Raw genomic sequence first — 18136 nt, 5'->3', positions numbered from 1 at the left:
TGGAAGGGGTGGGGAGAGGGGCAGATCGAGGCCCCCGTAGTGAGGGTGGGGCCGGGGCAGGATGGAGCTGCAAGCAACTTGTCTGTGGGTGTGGGGGGCGGGCAGCGGCTCCTGCTGCTGCATACACCTCAGGAGGGCATGGGGGTGTGTGCCCCTAGATCTGCGCATGGGGAGAAGGTGGGCTGCTGCTGCAGGCTGGGGCCAGGGCTGCGCTGAGCTCTTCCCGGTGGCGGGGCTGGTCCAGGCTTCACTCGGGGCGGGTGGTGGTAGCACTGGGAGTGGGGGTTGGAGGGGCTACAGCGAATTTTGGGGTGGCTGCAACGCCCCCCCCCCCTTTCCCAGTGCCGCAACTGCCCACCCCAAGTGCAGCCCGGTCTGATCCCAGCCCGCAATGGCAGCCCACCATTGTACCACACATAGATCTGGGAGCGCATGCCCCCATGTCTTCTTGGGGTGCATGCAGCGGTGGGAGCCGCCGCCTGCAGCCCCTGGAGACGCCACTTGTGGCTCCATCCCATGCCCTGCCCCAGCTGGGCAGCATCTGGCCCTGCCCCACTCCCAATCCCTCCCTGACCACAGGGGCTTCGATCTGCCTCTCCCCCCTTCCCTCCCCCCACAACAGACTTACTAGCCAGACGCTGCTCTCCATGCTGCCAGGGTACATATCAGCAATCAGATCAGCATATACAACTTGTTAAAAATCAGGTATTGGCCCAAAAAATTTCTTATCGGGGCACTCCTAAAGATTATTCTAGACCCACTAGTAATAAGCAAAAGACTCACAATTGTGGGCACTGTTTCCGATAGGCAATTGTTAAAACTAGCAAACCCAACAGCACGATCAAAAAATGAACTGTCAATGTTAAACATGTTTTTTACAGCATGACTTTTTGCCTTAAAGAGTACCTCTTCTTACCATGAGAAAAGAGTATCCAATCCAAAGGCTGCGCCAGCCAGCAGGGCACTGTGGAATGGTTATGTCCTGGCTATGGATGGCGATAGCCTGGGAAGGTGCTTCACATACTGAGCAACGACTGATATACTGTGCAATCTGGAAGCTGGTCACGGGCATCATAGGGATGGGAGCAGTGGTGGACAGCCAGAAGGACTTGTCATTTCGACTGGCATAGTAGCACACTTCATTAATGTTACAGTAAATAAATGGCATGGTGCTGAAGCGAGGCAAACAGGAGCCAGCAAAACCTGGGGGAAGGGGAGATTCATGTCAGCCACCTGCCAAAATGCTAGAACTCAAAGAATAAGCACATGACAAGTATCAGTGTATATGAACCAGACATGAGTTGAATTCACACCCACCAGAATCCCCCATGACATCAATGGAAATTGTACAGTGCACACTGAAGAATAGAAACTGGTCTGCATTGTTCGACTCAGACTTACCAAGATCCTGGTTATGCGCCTTTTCCTGCCCCTCCACGTATAACAAGCTGTAACCATCCCAGAGCTTATTCATTCCTATTGGGCATGGTGGGATCTGTTCTGACTGGCTGTGTTTCACTAAAGTGTAACCAACGCTTATGCTCCGACCAGGCATTCCAGGCAAACCAATAGGGCCGGGCTTTCCAGAGACACCTGGGAGATAAAGACATGGCAAATTAACAACAGCTGACGTGTGAGTTAGCTGAGTCTGTATTAGCTCTGTGTTCTGACATTTGCCACTTGACTAACTTGGTGAAATAGACTTGTTGGAATTTGCCTAGCTGTAACCATTGTACCGAGGTAAACACAATTACATATCAAAGTTGTAGAGCACTAATTACTTTTAGAATCCAATTCATAAGTCCACCTTGTCTTTCTGCCTATGGACCTCAAAGCACCATACAAGCACTGATTAACTTTCACAACAGTACCCCATATGATGGTATTCCCACAATGCAGAACAGTTAAGCAGTGTGTTCACAGTTGTAGAGCAAGTCTATGGCAGCACTGGGGCAAAACCCACACCTTCCAACTCCAGAAAGCACCAAGATACACCTCTCATCCAGCACCAACCATCTCTATTTTGCCCCTTTTAAGTTCCACAACAAATGCCATACCCCTGTCCTTCCAAACCTTACTACCTACCTTGTCCAGGAAGCATTGCAGTCCATGACTGCACCTACTGAAACATCAGCAGTGACAGACAGCAATGACTTCCCACGGAGGGAGGTGCTCACTCCTACCTGCATCGCCCAAAATGAAATATACCCCAGCGCACAGACAAGACATAATCCCAGGTACCACTTGGGACCTCTCTAAGTCAGTGCTGAAATTATGTGATGTTTATGGCCTGGAATGACAACTCAACAGTAGGGAAAATCCAGCCTAAGAAACCTAACTGCCTGATCTTTCACTATCTTCCATGCCCTCAAAGAAAAGAATAAAGTTACCTTCATATCCTTGTTGTCCTGGGATACCTGGAGATCCTGGATCTCCAACTATGCCGCGTGGTCCAGATAAACCATCACGTCCTTTCAGACCAGATCTGCCTGGTAAACCTTTTGGACCTAAAATTAAAGATAATCACTATTAATGCTGTTTCTCATACCAAAGCCCTTGCTCCCTAAATCAGGAGAGAAATATCTCATGAATATCAGGGCTTAACAGTGATTCTATAAGCACGTCTGTACTAGAACAGTACAGTGATTCTATAAGCACGTCTATAAGCTCTAGCCCTCACAGGGATCATCTGTGGTGGGCCAAGATGGCAGCACACAGATCTGGGTCAGGCTTAAGCTATAATGGGTTTTTGAGTGTGCAGCCAGATCAGGACTGAGCTTTCAGGTCTGGATTTGATGGAAGTGGAATTTCATAACCTACTCTCAGTCTCTCTAGATTTCTGTCATTGCAGACAGAGGAAAGATTATTCAGTCTCACAAGGATGTCATCAATTGAGGCTTAAATCTTGTAGAAATGGCTGTCCTTGTTTGATTCCAGTCATACTCAAACTAGGGCGGTCCAATGATTTAAAAATTTGATCGTGATTAGTTGCATGATTAAAAAACTTAGTCATAATTAATAGTGATTTTAATTGCACATCTAAAAACTCAGAATTATGCACAGAAAAACTGAAAATTATGCAAGATTATGCAGGTTCTTTGTATGGTTAGGGGTGGTAGTGGGGGGGGGTATGGGGGGACTTTGGGTGTGTATGTGGAATTTGGAGCTTGGGGAGCAGGGGTCCCTGCAGAGGGGTCAGAGCCCAGGGAGGGGAGACCCTTGCCCACGCTGGCAGAATGTGTGATACTGCGAGTCAGGAGTGAGGGGCAGCAGCAGGGCTAACGGGGGTGGGCTGTGGCTTGGGAGTGAGGGGCAGGGGCAGGGCACAAGCATATCACTGCTTCCCCAACCATATGATTCCACCCCGCAGGTGTCTTCTGTTTTGAAATGGAAATATAGTAACTCTCCAGGAATGCAGCCCAGCGGCATGTAGAGCAGCGCCCAGCAAGTTAAGTCTGGGAAGGGGAAGGGGCGGGAGCAGACAGACTGAGGCCCCCACAGTAAAGGAGGGAGTGGGACAGTGACAGGGGTGAATGGGACCCTGGGGCCGAGGCGAGTCATGGGAAGGAGCCGCAGGGGGCTCATCCAGGGGTGTATGGAGGGGTGGGCAGCTATCCACCACTGTGTGCACCTCTGGGTGGCATGGGGGACATGTGCCCCCTGCATTTGTGTGCAGGGCAGAGAAGGGCTGCCTGCTACAGACTGGAGCTCTGCACCCTGCTGCCTTTGCCCCAGGAGCTGCACATCCTCAGCTTGCCTGGTGGCGGGAGGCACAACATAGCATCGTGCAGCTCCCGGGGCAAAGGCAGCACGGCGTAGAGCCCCAGCCTGCAGCTTCTCTGCCCCACGCACAAATCTGGGGGGGCACATGTGCCCCATGCCTCCCCTAGGGGTGTGCGCAGTGGCAGAGAGCAGCCCCCCCCCCCGGATGAGACTCCCACGGCTCTGTCCCACAACCCACCTCAGCCCTGGCCCCTGCCCCAGGGTCCCATTCTCCCCAGCACCTGTCCCACTCCCTCTCTCACCATGGGGGCCTTGATCTGCTGCCCCTGCCCCTTCCTTCTACGCCACCCCTTCCCTTCCACAGACTTATCTGCTGGGCACTGTTCTACATGCCACCGGGCTGCATTCCTGGCTGTGCCTGCTGTGGCTATGTGCCTGCACACAGCATCTTCATATGGCACCAATATAATCGGGGCACCTCTAAGCGCATGCATGCATGCGCATGCCCCGCCCCACCCAGCTGTACCAACCCAGAGTCTGCACTGCCCTACGGGTCCTCTTCACTTCCACTGCTATGCCACTGGGCAGCCCAGAGTCAGTGGTGATGGTGGCAGAGAGGAGATAGGTGCAGGCTCCAAAAGCACATGCGTGATTAATGCATTAAAAAAGGTAACACTTTAATTAGTTCTTGCGTTAATCATGCACAATGACTGCGATGAATTGGCAGCCTTAATTCAAACCAGAAATAGATTTCTCTTCCAACTTTGGACCTCACATGATCTAAATAATATAATGGCAGGTTTGGATCCAAGGATTCAAATCCGTTTCCTTCTCCCTGACTCATTGCCTGACTTCAGTGGGATGGACCATTGGAGAGTCTGGTTTTGGTCACTCTCCCTAAAACAGTAGCCCCGCACTTTAGAACGGGATGCAAGAGCACACACACATACCAACTGGGACTCTAAGATTTGCACAGTGTATTCATATGCACAACCAAGTTCTAATTATTTTCTTAATTGATCATATTAAGATAGGAAGTCTCAGCATTTCACTGGTGCATGACCTGATCCTGCATTCGCTGAAGTTAATGGTAAAATTCCTATGAACAGCAATGATGCAAAATTCAGTCCCTTAAGCACTGTTCCAGTATTTCATGTTGACACAATCTCAATATAGTTCTTACTGGTGAATCACTCTCAGATTCATTAGATCCATTGGCTTCTGAACTGACATCATGCAAGCAGCATCACAAATTGAATTTTTTAATTCCAGGAACTGAATGCAAAAAGTGCTACAACATCCCATGAAAAATAAATTAATGAAAAGACTTCCTACCTAATATTGAATTTTTTTAACAACATCAGCATGCATTTGCTGTGATTGTTTCTACTACAAAACTTCTCAAGAGAAGCCTTTGAATCTTGATCGCAAAATTTACAAAGCTACTTTCTGTTTACAGAAGCCAAGTGTTTCAGTGTCCCTTACTTGAATGTGGCATGCTTTACCTTGCTTCCCAAGTGGTCCCTGAATCCCAGGATCTCCAGCAAAACCGGGGACACCATCAATCCCAGGCAGACCTATTATACCAGGGGGAACTACAACTTCTTCTGGCTTTGGTGTTAGGCCCGGAGCACCAGGTAGACCTGGGGGACCTGCAGACATCATAAATAACACCGTAAACATCCCACGTGAAGTGTACAATTACGATGATTTACTGGCACAATAAATTGAGAATGCCCTGTTCAGGTGATGTTCACATTAAGTATTCATTCTTTACTGAAGTTTCCAAAAGTTCCAACCCTTCCTGTATATTTCTTGAATGTAGGTACTTTTGCCACAAACAAAGACTGTTGGGGATCTGGGGAAGCAAGAGCAGAAATCTCCCATAGAGGGAAAGATTCAAACACAGAGAGTTACAATTTCTGCAAAGAGTTGTCTCAGAAGAACAAAATAGTTGTCCATATTAAGTATCCTAGCCCCAAGCTCCCACAAAGCTGAGTATTGGGCCCCATCTCCACTCCGTGCTAACAAAAAGCTCCAACTTTTTAGTTGGATTCACCCAAAACCACAGAAACCACCCAGAAGGCGCCCTCCCTCCCACCTTTTCAAACTATTTACATTGCAGCACAGCTCTCAGATTCCTCTTGTACTTACCTCGACGGCCAGTGTCCCCTTTCAGCCCAGGGTGACCAGCATCCCCTGGAAACCCATCTTTCCCTGGCATCCCCATAAAACCTGGCTCTCCCCGGGCACCTGTGAATATAGAGAACAAAAGCATAAGGGAACCCTGAACACTAACCGTGGCCCTCTAAGTCCTGGCTGTTAGAGACATACTGGTGGAAACTCCCTCTAGGCACAGGATCCACTGACTGCCAGGTCAGCCCCTGCTTCGTAAAGAGCCTCTACTGCCCCAGCACTAACGGGATACAGGATCATGCAATCATAGGAAATCAGGGTTGGAAGGGACCTCAGGAGGTCACCTAAGTCCAACCCCCTGCTCAAAGCAGGACCAGCCCCAACTATATCATCCCACTCAAGGCTTTCTCTACCTGGGTCTTAAAAACCCCCAAGGATGGAGATTCCACAACCTCTCTGGGTTGCCTTTTCCAGTGTTTTACTAACCTTCTGGTGAGCAAGTTTTTTCTCATATCCAACCTAAACTTTCCTTGCTGCAACTTGAAACCACTGCTCCTTGTTCTGTCATCTGCCACCACTTAGGACAATCTAGCTCCATCCTCTTTGTAACCACCTTTCAGGCAGTTGAAGGACGTTAGCAAATCCTCTTCGTCCTCTCTTCTCTTGCACTTGATCTGAATACTTGCAAACATTATTCCCTCCCTTGCCAACGTTCCCTGGGGGTGGTGCTGGGAAGGATGCAGTTTCCTCATGTGCAACCTTTTCCATTCACAGCACTAAGGATGGGTTTTTCCCTGTGGTGGTGACCTCCAGAAGACCCTCTGTCCTGCACTGACCCTTCTCTCCTGGGTCCTGAGTTGTTTTTCCTGAAGCCATGTTATTACTGCCTCTTGACTGCAGCCATCCTTCGGACCTCTCCAACAGAAATCAGAGGAAAGGTGAGGTGCTTCCCAGTGACCCAGTACTGACCCATTGCCTCCCACAGATCTATCAGTTTCCACCATCTTGTGGATCCCCCAGGTCCATGACATGACCTCAGCAAGTCCCAGAGGATGTGCAAACAAAGTGGAACCACACTGTGGATGCAAGATCTTCTGCAAGGTAGTGCTTTCCAGAGCTCTGGCCTAATTTTGGTCCACTTAAGGGCAAAACTCCCATTGCCTTAGGCTGGCTCCAAGTGCTTTGGAAAATACCACCTTTAACAGATTAGAAGACAAGTCTTCATGCTCACACATCCACATCAAACCCATATTCATAGCATTTATGGTCATGATCCAGCAGCTCTTTGCACTAGTAAGGGATACCTTCAGTACTGTACAGCAGTGGTCAGCAACCTTTTTCAGGCTGTGGGCTGGAGTGACACCGTTTGGGTCAGAGGTGGGGGGGAGAGGGGTGCTAGGACCCACCTGTTGCCACTGCTTGTCCCCACAATGGCAGGGGAAAGCGACTGCTGCCAATCCCCCATATCTGCAGGTTGGATCAAATGGGTACATTTGTCTGCAGGCTGCAGTTTGCCGACCTCTGCTACAGATAGTTAAAGAAAGCTTACCTTTGAGTCCTGAAGCTCCTGGGATTCCAGTTGGCCCAGGAAGCCCCATGTCACCTTTTGGGCCTGGGAAACCAGAAACACCAGGGACACCTGGAATGCCTGTATCACCTTGATCAGATGCTGGGCCAGGGGGCCCTGGGGGGCCAGGGGGGCCAGGAAGACCTAGAGACAAAGAAGTCAACAAGATCACTCCTCTAGCACACAAGTACTACCATTAGCCTCCACCACTGACCTTGGGAAATTGTCTTTGTTCATTAATTGTGAGCGTCTGTCATCGGATGGGTTTCCCAGCTTATGGATGTGCTAAAGCAGGGGTGGGCAAAATGCAGCCCACAGGACAGATGCGGCCTGCCAGGCCATTCTATCTGGCCTGTGGGGCCCCTAACAAATTTAGAAAATTAATATTTAATTAATATTTAATTAATATTAAGGGCCTGTCATGTGGCCCTTGATGGCTTGCCAAAGCTCAGTAAGCGGCCCTCCACCTGAAATAACTGCCTGCCCCTGGGCTAAAGGAACTAACAATATGTCTCCTCCCTCAGAACATTCAGCTCACCAGGCCCAGCAGGAACTCTGCTCCTCTGTGTTCTGGGTCAAGCCCTTATTTCTTTTAGTTCTTCATCACAAGGGTGTGTGGGAAGGGGAGGGAAGGGAGCAGGGCAGGGCATCTCATTCCTTCACACTGTGACAGCTGGTGAATCAAACGTCAAAGTATGTGCAATGAGGGCAAGAACCACCTTCGTGTTCTTTGTCTGTAAAGGACCAAGCACAACGGGAGCATGCAGTATATGACTAGGGATCTCAGATGCATCCACAGTGCGAATGCTAATGGCAGCATGACAGAATCCCAATACAACAGTTAATTAACTGCAATATTAATGTTTAATCCATATCACTTACTTTATACATAGACGTGACTTGTCATCCAGAAGCAAAGTGCTTTATGGAGGTGAATAAGCACCCCCATAAATTACAGTTGGCGTTACTGAGGCATAGAGAGGTAAGTGACTAAGCCCTGGTCAGTGGCAGAGCCAGGAGCAGAACCCAGACCCCTTGATTCTCAAGCCCTGCTCTAAACACCAGGGGCGCTTATACACATGCATGGAGGCTGTTCCAATGTGCTGTAATTACAGCATGTTGGAGCAGACTCAATTAACTGAGTCAATTAATTGAGTCTGCTGGAGCGCAGTAATTACTGCCTCCATATCACATGTAGCAACAGCCCCATGCTGAAAAATGGTGGCAGGGGCGCTTTAACTAAAGCTCATTTGGTGAGCTTTAGTTAAAATGCCCCTGCTGCAATTATTCAGCATGGGGACGCTAACATGTGATGCTCCAAGCACTTTAATTAGAGCACATTTGGGAGCTGTGCTAATAAAAGCTGTCTCCCTCCCCACCAACACGTCCCGGAGCATGCGTATAAATGCCCCAGCTCATTAGACTGACTGCTCATAAAGCCAGTTTTCCTTTCCAAGTTCTTCCTAGGATGCACATGGAAGACTGGCAGTCAGCCTTGCTCTTCATATGGCTAGAGTACAAAACACAAATGAACTGCAGCAGAGAGGCCTCAATCTCCATACCTGGACTCCCATTGACTCCAGGACGGCCAGGATCACCCCGTCTCCCACGTATGTCAGAAGGAATAGAGATGCCAGGAGCTCCTGGTAGACCAGGCAGCCCCACAGGGCCAGGTAGACCTAGAATCAAAGAGGAACACTCAGAACCAGACAGTGATCGGGGCTCTATAGCAGTGGTTCTAAACCATTTTTAGACTCAAAGCACCCCTCTAACTGTTGTGAATTGAGCGGCACCCCATTTAAAAAACTAACTTATGTATTACAGGGCTTACACATCCTTGTAGAGACATCAGGCAGTGGGGTTAGGGCAGTAGCTAAGCAGGGAAAACCTGAGCCTGCCTTTATCTGCTTATCTCCTCACACTGCACTTATCCCTCCACACCTTCTGAGACACCCTTCAAAATATCTGCATCCCAGGGTACCCAGGCATGCTGGTGGAGAATCACTGCTCTATACTAATCATCAGAGATTCTCTGTGTGAATGGTGCAAAATTTATATTGATAGGATTAGTGGCTGTTGGATGTTATCCTAAAAAATAAGGAAAACCCCATCCCTTTTCACACCCCACTCCCCTTCTCTCAGAAAAGAACACCACAACATTTTTCTTTATTTGGGAGGATGAAAAGACAACTATAAAAACTATTTCATCAGTGATTTTTCACTTATTAGACTCACGTCCATTTACAAAACAATGGGCCCATCTCTATGACTCACTGTTAAACTGCACTGACCCTATTTGCCCCAAGTCTTTGTATACTCCATCAGACATTATAGCACATCTGCTTCTAGGACTGTTACTATTTACCCATGTCTCCTGAGGATCCTTTCAGCCCAGGGAGTCCTGGAGTTCCTATGCCAGCTCCTGGAGGACCTTCTTCACCCTTAGGACCTGGAAGTCCTGCAGGGCCTTGCAATCCAGGTTCACTTAAGCCTAATCAAACACATTTAAAGATGACAAAGAGGCCTATTAGGACAGCTTCATGGAAGTTAGATTAATACACTTTGATACATTAAGATTAATGTAACGCAGTTAAGATACAGATTTTTCCATTCATCCCTCTGCTTCCTGGACTCCAGAGAAATTGCTGGGCTGACTCTGGCCTCTCATATGCTGCTCTAGGTGTGTACTGTGGATACAAGAAGCCATGCAGGAGTTAGCAGGGAAGTTCCTCTGCAAATGAGCAGCATGGACAATGCTGCTTCTCTTTCAAGCCCTGGCACATAGCCCACAAGCACGTGCCCATAAGCAGCTGGTGCCATGAGAATTCTGGGCTGCGCTGGAGCCCACAGCCAGCCGGCCAAAGAGCCCTTTGCTTCCCCTTCACCTATGCTGTGCCTCTGAGAAGGGACAATACAGAACGGGATCCTCTGGCTTGGGGCTCAAAATGGAGGGATTATCCGGCAGGTTCACACAAACACCTGAGCTCTATCAGGACAGAAGTTCCTGGGCAGAGCTGTAAGGAGATGCTTATACTACAGGATCCAGCAGCAGCCTACACCAAACTAGTCTCTCAGTTCTCAAAACGAATTGAACTCGGAGCAAATGGAAAGTCATGTTAAGAAAATGCTTCAGAAAATACAGCAAATGGTGTAAATCAGGGAAACACTAAGCACACAGCGTGTGGTTTTACAAAATAGGATTTTGTATTCAGTCTTAATACTGTTTTATACTGTCATAGTAGGGTTAGAGTGTTGTTGTAGCTTTGGTGGTCCAGGAAATGTACCAGAGGCAAGGATTTTTTTATGGCACCTTTGGATTTTTTTCTCCACCTGTGGAGAACAGCTGGATAAGCTTTTGGGTGATCAATGCACCTCTAATGCTAATCCTAATCCTGTTACTTTTTATGAGTAATCTCTGTCGCTTCTACTGCCATCATGAGTGAGGGCTACAAGAACAGGCCTTAAAGGGGAATCTATGAGTATCAAGTCATTTTTTTAACTGCAAACCAAACCAAATATCCAGCCATTGCTTTAGTAAAATCAGAACAACAGATATACAGATAGAAAAGATCTATAACTTCATTAAATCAACTGTCTGGCTGCAACAGGACTCTTTAGGAGTTCAGGCAAAATCTAGAAATCCATCTAAATGGCACCTGCCAAAAGGCCATTGAGTTTATTGTTTACATACATTTTACATGTGAAATCCCACTGTCTCTAGTATTAAAATTGTATCACTGAAACAGAAATTTGATTACAAGCATTTAGTAAGAATACTCGCACTAGCTGCAAAATATGATTTATTTCTTACTTCATTTAATTCCAGCATGACTAAAATGGACCTATTTGGTGACAAAACGGGTATATCTACACATGCAATTAGCACGGAAAAATAAACTCTGGTGCAGTTTGCACTGGAGTCAACAGCTCCAGGGCACAGCGTCTGCATGTGCACCTGGGACCACAGCAATTTGAGCAGAGGCAGAGGAGCCTGAGGCTGGCAGGGAGCCTGGGGGGGCCAGCCCCATATACCAAGTGCTAGCGCTGGGCAGCAGAGAGGATGGCTGGGGCACAAGTTGGCTACAGTGCACGGCTAGCCAGCAGGCAGCCTCTGCATTGTAGCACTCGTGCCCCAGCCAACCCTGGTCACCATTTACATGTGCACTGCAGTGGCATAAATTACTCCACTGCAGGATAGTACTTGTTGCAGACAGTATTTATGGCAGGCTTAGTTTGTGGGCACACATGTAGATAGTGACACTTCACTGCTGAGCTACTTAGTGAACTATGCAGTAAAGTGCACATGGAGAGGCACGCACTGTGTAGTCACACAAATCCCATTACTCTTAAACCAGCACATGCATTACTCCAGAAGTTTCTGTGAACAAAGCCTTTCTTTACCTGGTGTTCCAGGTGACCCTTTTGTGCCTGGCAAGCCGTTCAGACCATTTAAGCCTGGAAATCCAGGAAAACCTGAGGAGACATTATCAAAGCTTGAATTGCTAGTTAATAGCAAGTAGTATGTAAGCAGCATCTCTAAGTGGATTAAAAAATATCTAAAACTCAGGAACTATACACATATGTAAAGTTTTAGCAACCTAATACATGCTTCACATTTTTTGAAGAAGGTAGGATTTTCCTTTAGACAGGTCACATTAATGCAAACTTCTCTTGTTGGTTCTTGTAATTATAGCTTTTGCCAGCAACCAAACCCTATTTGTGGAGCCAGACCACAAAGCCATCAAGTGCCTCTCCCTTTTCAAACGTGACTCTTAGAACGTCAAGCAGCTGGAGCCTGCAGTGATACTGCCACGAAATGGGCCGCAGGCTCAGCTGGCCCAAGTACCGTGGGCTGCTACTTGGCTGTCTGTTGTATCAAATTCAGCCAATGAGTGGCTTTGTGAGCTGGCATTTTTCCTTCTGATTGCAGGCTCAAACAAACATGTACCTTTTGGTCCCACAACCCCAAGAGGTCCGATGAATCCTACAGAACCAGGTTGCCCTGGAAGACCTGGAAGACCTGTGTTTCCTCTCAGCCCAGCACTTCCAGGGATTCCTAAAAGACAAGCAACAAAATGGCATGGGACAGACTTTCTCATATGTGCACAGTGGACAACTGTTCTTTATGTTTTGCACAACCGGGTGTGCTCATGTAGTAATGCAATTTGTTTCAGCTTTAGAAGGTGGGGAGAGAAATCAACATTTTATGTAAAAAACACACTTTCTGTGGAAAAAGTTTGTCATTGAAAGCTCCATTTCTTGTCACAAAATTTTAATGAAAATCGAGACCAGCTAGGGCCAGACCTAGGCAGCTAGGGGGAGGCTACTGAAAGTTGGAGACTATAGGTAACTTCATAGATGTTTCAACCTCAGAAGCAGTTCAGAGTCTGGATAATGTCATGACAACTATAACTGACGTTTCCCCTCCCCACTTTCTTTATGGCTGCACCTTTTGGGATATGCCTTGCAGGAGTCCTAATAAAATATCAGCCCTTCTGTACATGTAACTAAAGAACATGGCTCCACATTTCAGATGAGGAACAGAGGGAAATAAAGAGTGTCACATGACATGGGGTCTTATGGAAAGGTATGTTTGATGACACCTCTACTACAGTGAGGCAGCCAGCCCTATCACAGGTGAGGTGAAGAGAGAGAAGATAACAAATACTGCTATGCACTCTGTGGTACCTGGTGGTCCTTGAAGGCCAAGGTCCCCTGGGACTCCTTTAAGGCCATTCGTTCCAGTGCTTCCTGGGTATCCTGGTTCTCCCTTTGGTCCTTCTTTCCCTCTTTCACCTTGAAAGAAACGATCATAATTCACATTAGACAATAACATAATGTTAATATAAAGAGTTAATATAAATACACCAGCTCTTTTATTTATGGATCTGGCATATACTAACATCTTTCTTAGTGTGGGGCATGACAGACTAGATCAGTGTCTGGCTATTTTTGTGAGGAGTCTATTTTTTCCAGGCTCATGGCTGGCCCAGCTTCTACATCACACATCTCTCAGCTGCAGGAAAAGATCCCTCTTGATTCTGGCTTTCAGACAGGAGAATTGCAAACTTGTGCATTTCTGCTCAGGGTTAAACCCTCAAGCTCTTCTCCCCCAAATCCACAATAATTACCTTACCTGGAAATCCAGGATTCCCTCGTTCTCCTTTAGCTCCTGGTTCACCTGGAATTCCAAGCGACTCCCCCCGATCACCTGGGGAAAGGCAAAGAGATGATGTATTTTCGTCAGGCCTCCACTCTGCTGATAGATCATTTCATAATTAACCCCCTCATTCTTAAATTGTAGTCTTATGGGGTTACTCAAACCTCTGCTCCTGAAAATACCAGGTCAGTTTCACTTACTCAACACGGACAAGCTAAATTGCATGCCTAGGATAGAGAAAATGCTTTTAATAGTTTCACCGGCTTTAGATTCAAAACTGCAACGCTTCAGTAAGATAAACATTCAGCGTGGGGAATTATAATGGTTTATAACTCCAAAACTGCCCTTCAGTTCTGTAGTTGTTGATTACGTAGAGATATGAGCACCTCTTGTGCTGTTATACATGTTTTAGAGAGAAGCGCTATGGACAAGATTTTCAAAGAAGCATAAGGTGTTTAGGTACCAAACTCCCCTGGAATATCCCACTGAAGTCACGAGCTTAATTCAGTTGAAAATCTTAGCCTGCACACCTATGCTTTGTCTAGGCAAGCAGGTAGGTTTTTAATATAAAGAGTGCCATGTGCTGGCACCACAAAGTTATGTGGACTAATTTATGCATCTGTAAACTTCAACAAAGTTTTTATTTTTGTTAACTATTGCAAAGGTTTTCCTCACTGTACGGTGTTATTACCATGAGCAGAGCTGAGGACATTTGAAAAGCTCTTCCCCGGTCTGCATGGACTTTTAGTGAACTAAATAAAAGCGCGGAGAAGGGATACACAGAGCAGGTTTCAATACAGAAGATTTCTGGTGAGCAGTGACTGGACCACCAAACCACATTCTAAGGCACATCCCCTCTTTGGTATGAAAGCTGCTTGGAAACTGCACATCCAAGCAACCAAAAAAATTGCAAATACTTGTCATGCTCTCCCCCTTGGTTCTCTTTCACGCTATGGCCTGTGTTGGGTTGTTCCCTTGGAAGAGGCATGGAAATTAGCATGCAACTTCTTACCCTTCGGTCCAATGGAGCCAGTAGTCCCTGGGAATCCTGATGCTCCCGAGATACCCTCCGAACCCTGATAAAAATCATAACATTGTTTGCTTATGCTCATTCTTACAGCCTGCAACTGGGGTGCTGTAGGGTAACACTGAAGTAACATACGTTTATTTAGGAAAAAACGACAATCCCACCTTTCATTTATCAGTATCAGCTCTTTCCAGAAGAGAGCCGATTTTGCTGATAATATGATTCTGGAAGCAGAAACAAGCAGAACACAGGGTTTTTTCTAAGCGCACTTAGAGCAAATGATGCATACTTACACTTTCCCCAGGCATTCCTGGGAATCCTAGGATACCAGCTACTCCCCTCTGTCCAGGAAAGCCAGGTTGTCCAAAGGAGCCAGGGAGACCTGGATCACCTGCTAAGCCTCTCTCCCTGCTTGGTAGCCCACGTGAACCAGGCAGACCAGGTTTCCCCCGGGTTCCACGGAATCCTTTATCACCTGAATTTACCCAAAAGAGAAAGACGTATTATTACTATGTCAGTACAGAGCCACTGAGGGCAGCCAATGAAGTGCCTCTCCAATGTGACCTGAAAATACATAGAGATTCTATTAGTTACACAATAAAGAGCAGGTGTGAAGCACAATTTTTTAAGACAAAATCATGGCAGCCAAGTGAAAGCCTGTTTTGGAATATGAAGAGAGTAATATAGTACTGCCAGATGGATAGCACATCCCTTCCCAGTCACCTATAAGGGGGGGATTAAGGCTGGAAACCTTCCCTTAAAACTTGAGTGCTGAGAAATACCTCTAGGTCCCGGGAATCCTTCCAGTCCAGCTAACCCAGGATCTCCTTTGTCTCCCTTGAATGCCAGCACCAGTTCTTGAGGCTTCAGAACAGGGGGACCAGGTGGACCGGGGTCACCCCTGTCACCTGAAGAAATCAGAATAGTTCAGTTCACACAAGAGAAGGTTTTCTAGAATGAGAGGGTATAAACATGAGAGGCCAGATGAGCTGTCCTCAATGCTGCCACTCCCAATGAAGCCCTGAGATGTGGGAACTTAGTGACGCTGAAAACCAAGCCAGTGGATTTTGCATCCTTACCATATTATATGGGAGAAAGGGGAAAGAACAGCTGGGTGTGCACACATCAGACACAGCTCTCGCCCTCCCTGCTACAGAAAACCCAGACATTGAACCATAATTAGTTTCTCAGAGCTCACCTTTTTGACCAGGAGGTCCAGGAATTCCAGCATTTCCTTTCCTGCCAGTTGTACCAAGACTTCCCTTCAAACCACTCAGCCCAGGGCTGCCAGATGGGCCTGGCATGCCAGGGAAGCCAATCAGACCAGGGGAGCCCTTTTCACCTGTAGGGAAAGAAGTTATGAAACAAAGCAAGAAACTGGAGTCTTTTAAAGTATTTTTCATACTAATCTAACTGGCAAAAGGAGGGAGTGCAGTCTCCTAGGAAAGTGTGACCAGTCAGGACACCAAATACAGTAGTGGTTCCTCAATGGCTCCTTTCCCAGGGTATGTCTTCATTAGCTCTCATGGAATCAGTACCTTCCAAATTTGCTGCTGAGACCTTAGTCTTACTCCCACTAAGATGAAAAAAGCCATTTGACTAAAGGGAAACAACTTCTGACATCAAATCTCTGCTAACTTCCTCCCCCAAAAAAGACAGGACTCTCAAAATATCCTAACTATTGTGTCAGCTCTGAATGGCTAGGAAAGAGATTGACATTTTACTTTTCTCCCAGCTTGTGTGCTTCACTTTGTCTCCCCTAGGATGCCACCCTTGTCCTATCACTGGATTAATCTTTTTCTTCACCTTTATCTTGACTTTTCTGATTCTGCATCTGTCCTTATATTCTAAAGATCATACTCATTCCCACCATAGCAGTGCTTCTGTGTGAAACTGCAATATCTGATTAATCCACAAAGGTTTCCCCTACACAAAAGGGCAAATTTTGCCATATCCATGATATACACAGGTCATTCTCCCCATCAAGGGGTCATCTCTCTCCTAGAGAAAATGAAGTGGACTATTAAGAACACCTTGCTGTATCATTAGTCTGTGACGAGATAAGCTGCATTTGAAAGCTATTTTTTTATCTTCTAAAGCAAATGATAACACAGCATATAGCTGTTTGGTGTTCCTGATATTGTTTCTCCAGTATCTATTCCAGAAGTCTTATCGTCTTCTGTGTTAGTATTACCTATAGATTGAATACTAGGTCACCCACTGCTAACAATACCAACTTGAGCGTTATTTCCACATGGCTGATGCTGGGAACTGGGCTCAGAATTCCTTCGGCAAGTCTAATGAGCAGCCAAACTTTGAATGACCAACCCATTCTAATTCAAACCACTGATCTAGCAGTGAAACAAATTCCAACACAAATTCCCTGTAACTTCCAGTTTTTCCTGACAAGCCCAGGTCTAAAATCATCACAACGTTGCTATTCCTGTGCAGCTGAATGTAATGGTTTAACTGCCATTGTTTGCCAATTCATACATGTACCTTTTCGTCCGGGGAAGCCTGGACGTCCATCTCCACCAGAAGGCCCAGGTGGCCCTAGGAATCCTCTTTCTCCAGGAGGTCCTAGAACACCATCAAGACCCGGGAAGCCTTTCATACCAGCAGGGCCTGGGGGACCTGCATCACCAGTCGGTCCTTGTGCTCCAGGAAGCCCTGAATCAACACAAGTAAAAACTCAATGGCTTTTACCACACAAACTTCATTTCAGTGAATGGTTCTCCAAATGCTTTAAACATAGCACTGTTTTTAATATGAGATGGACCTTAAAATTATGTTACATGCAGCCTTCTAGTAGGCATAAAGTTTAGAAATGCAAAAGCATTAGTCATCTAACAATAAAAGGCCTAAAAGGGTTACTGCCTACATCACTACACAACTGGCAAGAGTGAAACCCCTTATGAATTATTTTGGGCTTTTTTTTTTTTTTTCCAGCAGCCACTGAAGTGGTCAGTAGATCTTACCTTTAACATCAAGGAAGCAAACCAGAGCATGGAATAGGGAACATCAATACTGCCAATGCTTAGTCCCCATCACAGGTTTCTGGGTCAACCAAGGGATCAATTGAAGAGGGGGTGGTCATAAACAAGCTTCCTTTTCACATTAGCATGCCATTATGCAGTTATGCTGCTACTTTTTTATACTAGATCTCTAGGTAAGAGTAATGGAACCGGCTCCTGAATGTTACGATTAACAGCATCTCCAGGGTTAACATTAAAACCATGGATGCTCAATTGTATCTTTAAATATTTCAGAATGTTCTTAGATGCAGCCTAGCAAGCATTTGGGTTTGTTTTTTTTATTAAAGACTCAAACCATCGAAAAAGGGAATGCTCAGATATAACTTAAAGGAAAAAAATCAGGTAGTTTTTGAGAAATGTCATGTAAAGCAGAAATACCAGACTGACTAGCTTTGCAGCACCCTCGAACTTAAGCACTTAAAGGTACAACCTGATTTTTTTTTTTTTTTTTTTTTTTTTTTTTTTTTTTTTTTTTTTTTAAAAGGGGT

General features: G+C 46.4%; 1 protein-coding gene across 3 annotated transcripts in view; it reads right to left on the bottom strand.

Moving 5' to 3' along the window:
- COL4A6 (collagen type IV alpha 6 chain) overlaps window positions 1-18136 on the bottom strand; it is a 244931-nt gene that overhangs the window by 2859 nt on the left and 223936 nt on the right. For all 3 annotated transcript variants that reach the window (XM_019521549.1, XM_019521550.1, XM_019521552.1), the window contains 17 exons: window positions 17113-17283; window positions 15812-15955; window positions 15396-15521; window positions 14907-15088; window positions 14599-14662; window positions 13563-13637; window positions 13115-13222; window positions 12375-12482; window positions 11828-11899; window positions 9792-9917; window positions 8989-9105; window positions 7409-7570; window positions 5878-5976; window positions 5229-5375; window positions 2391-2507; window positions 1402-1593; window positions 917-1203 (listed from right to left, as the gene is read on the bottom strand). In XM_019521549.1, the coding sequence (XP_019377094.1) occupies window positions 917-1203; window positions 1402-1593; window positions 2391-2507; window positions 5229-5375; window positions 5878-5976; window positions 7409-7570; window positions 8989-9105; window positions 9792-9917; window positions 11828-11899; window positions 12375-12482; window positions 13115-13222; window positions 13563-13637; window positions 14599-14662; window positions 14907-15088; window positions 15396-15521; window positions 15812-15955; window positions 17113-17283 (2297 nt within the window). The remainder of the gene's footprint in view (window positions 1-916; window positions 1204-1401; window positions 1594-2390; window positions 2508-5228; window positions 5376-5877; window positions 5977-7408; window positions 7571-8988; window positions 9106-9791; window positions 9918-11827; window positions 11900-12374; window positions 12483-13114; window positions 13223-13562; window positions 13638-14598; window positions 14663-14906; window positions 15089-15395; window positions 15522-15811; window positions 15956-17112; window positions 17284-18136) is intronic.

This window comes from Gavialis gangeticus, unplaced genomic scaffold (assembly GCF_001723915.1).
Source record: "Gavialis gangeticus isolate Ggan-Ray unplaced genomic scaffold, GavGan_comp1, whole genome shotgun sequence".
Lineage (NCBI taxonomy): Eukaryota > Metazoa > Chordata > Crocodylia > Gavialidae > Gavialis > Gavialis gangeticus.
This window is presented reverse-complemented; position numbering and strand designations above follow the sequence as displayed.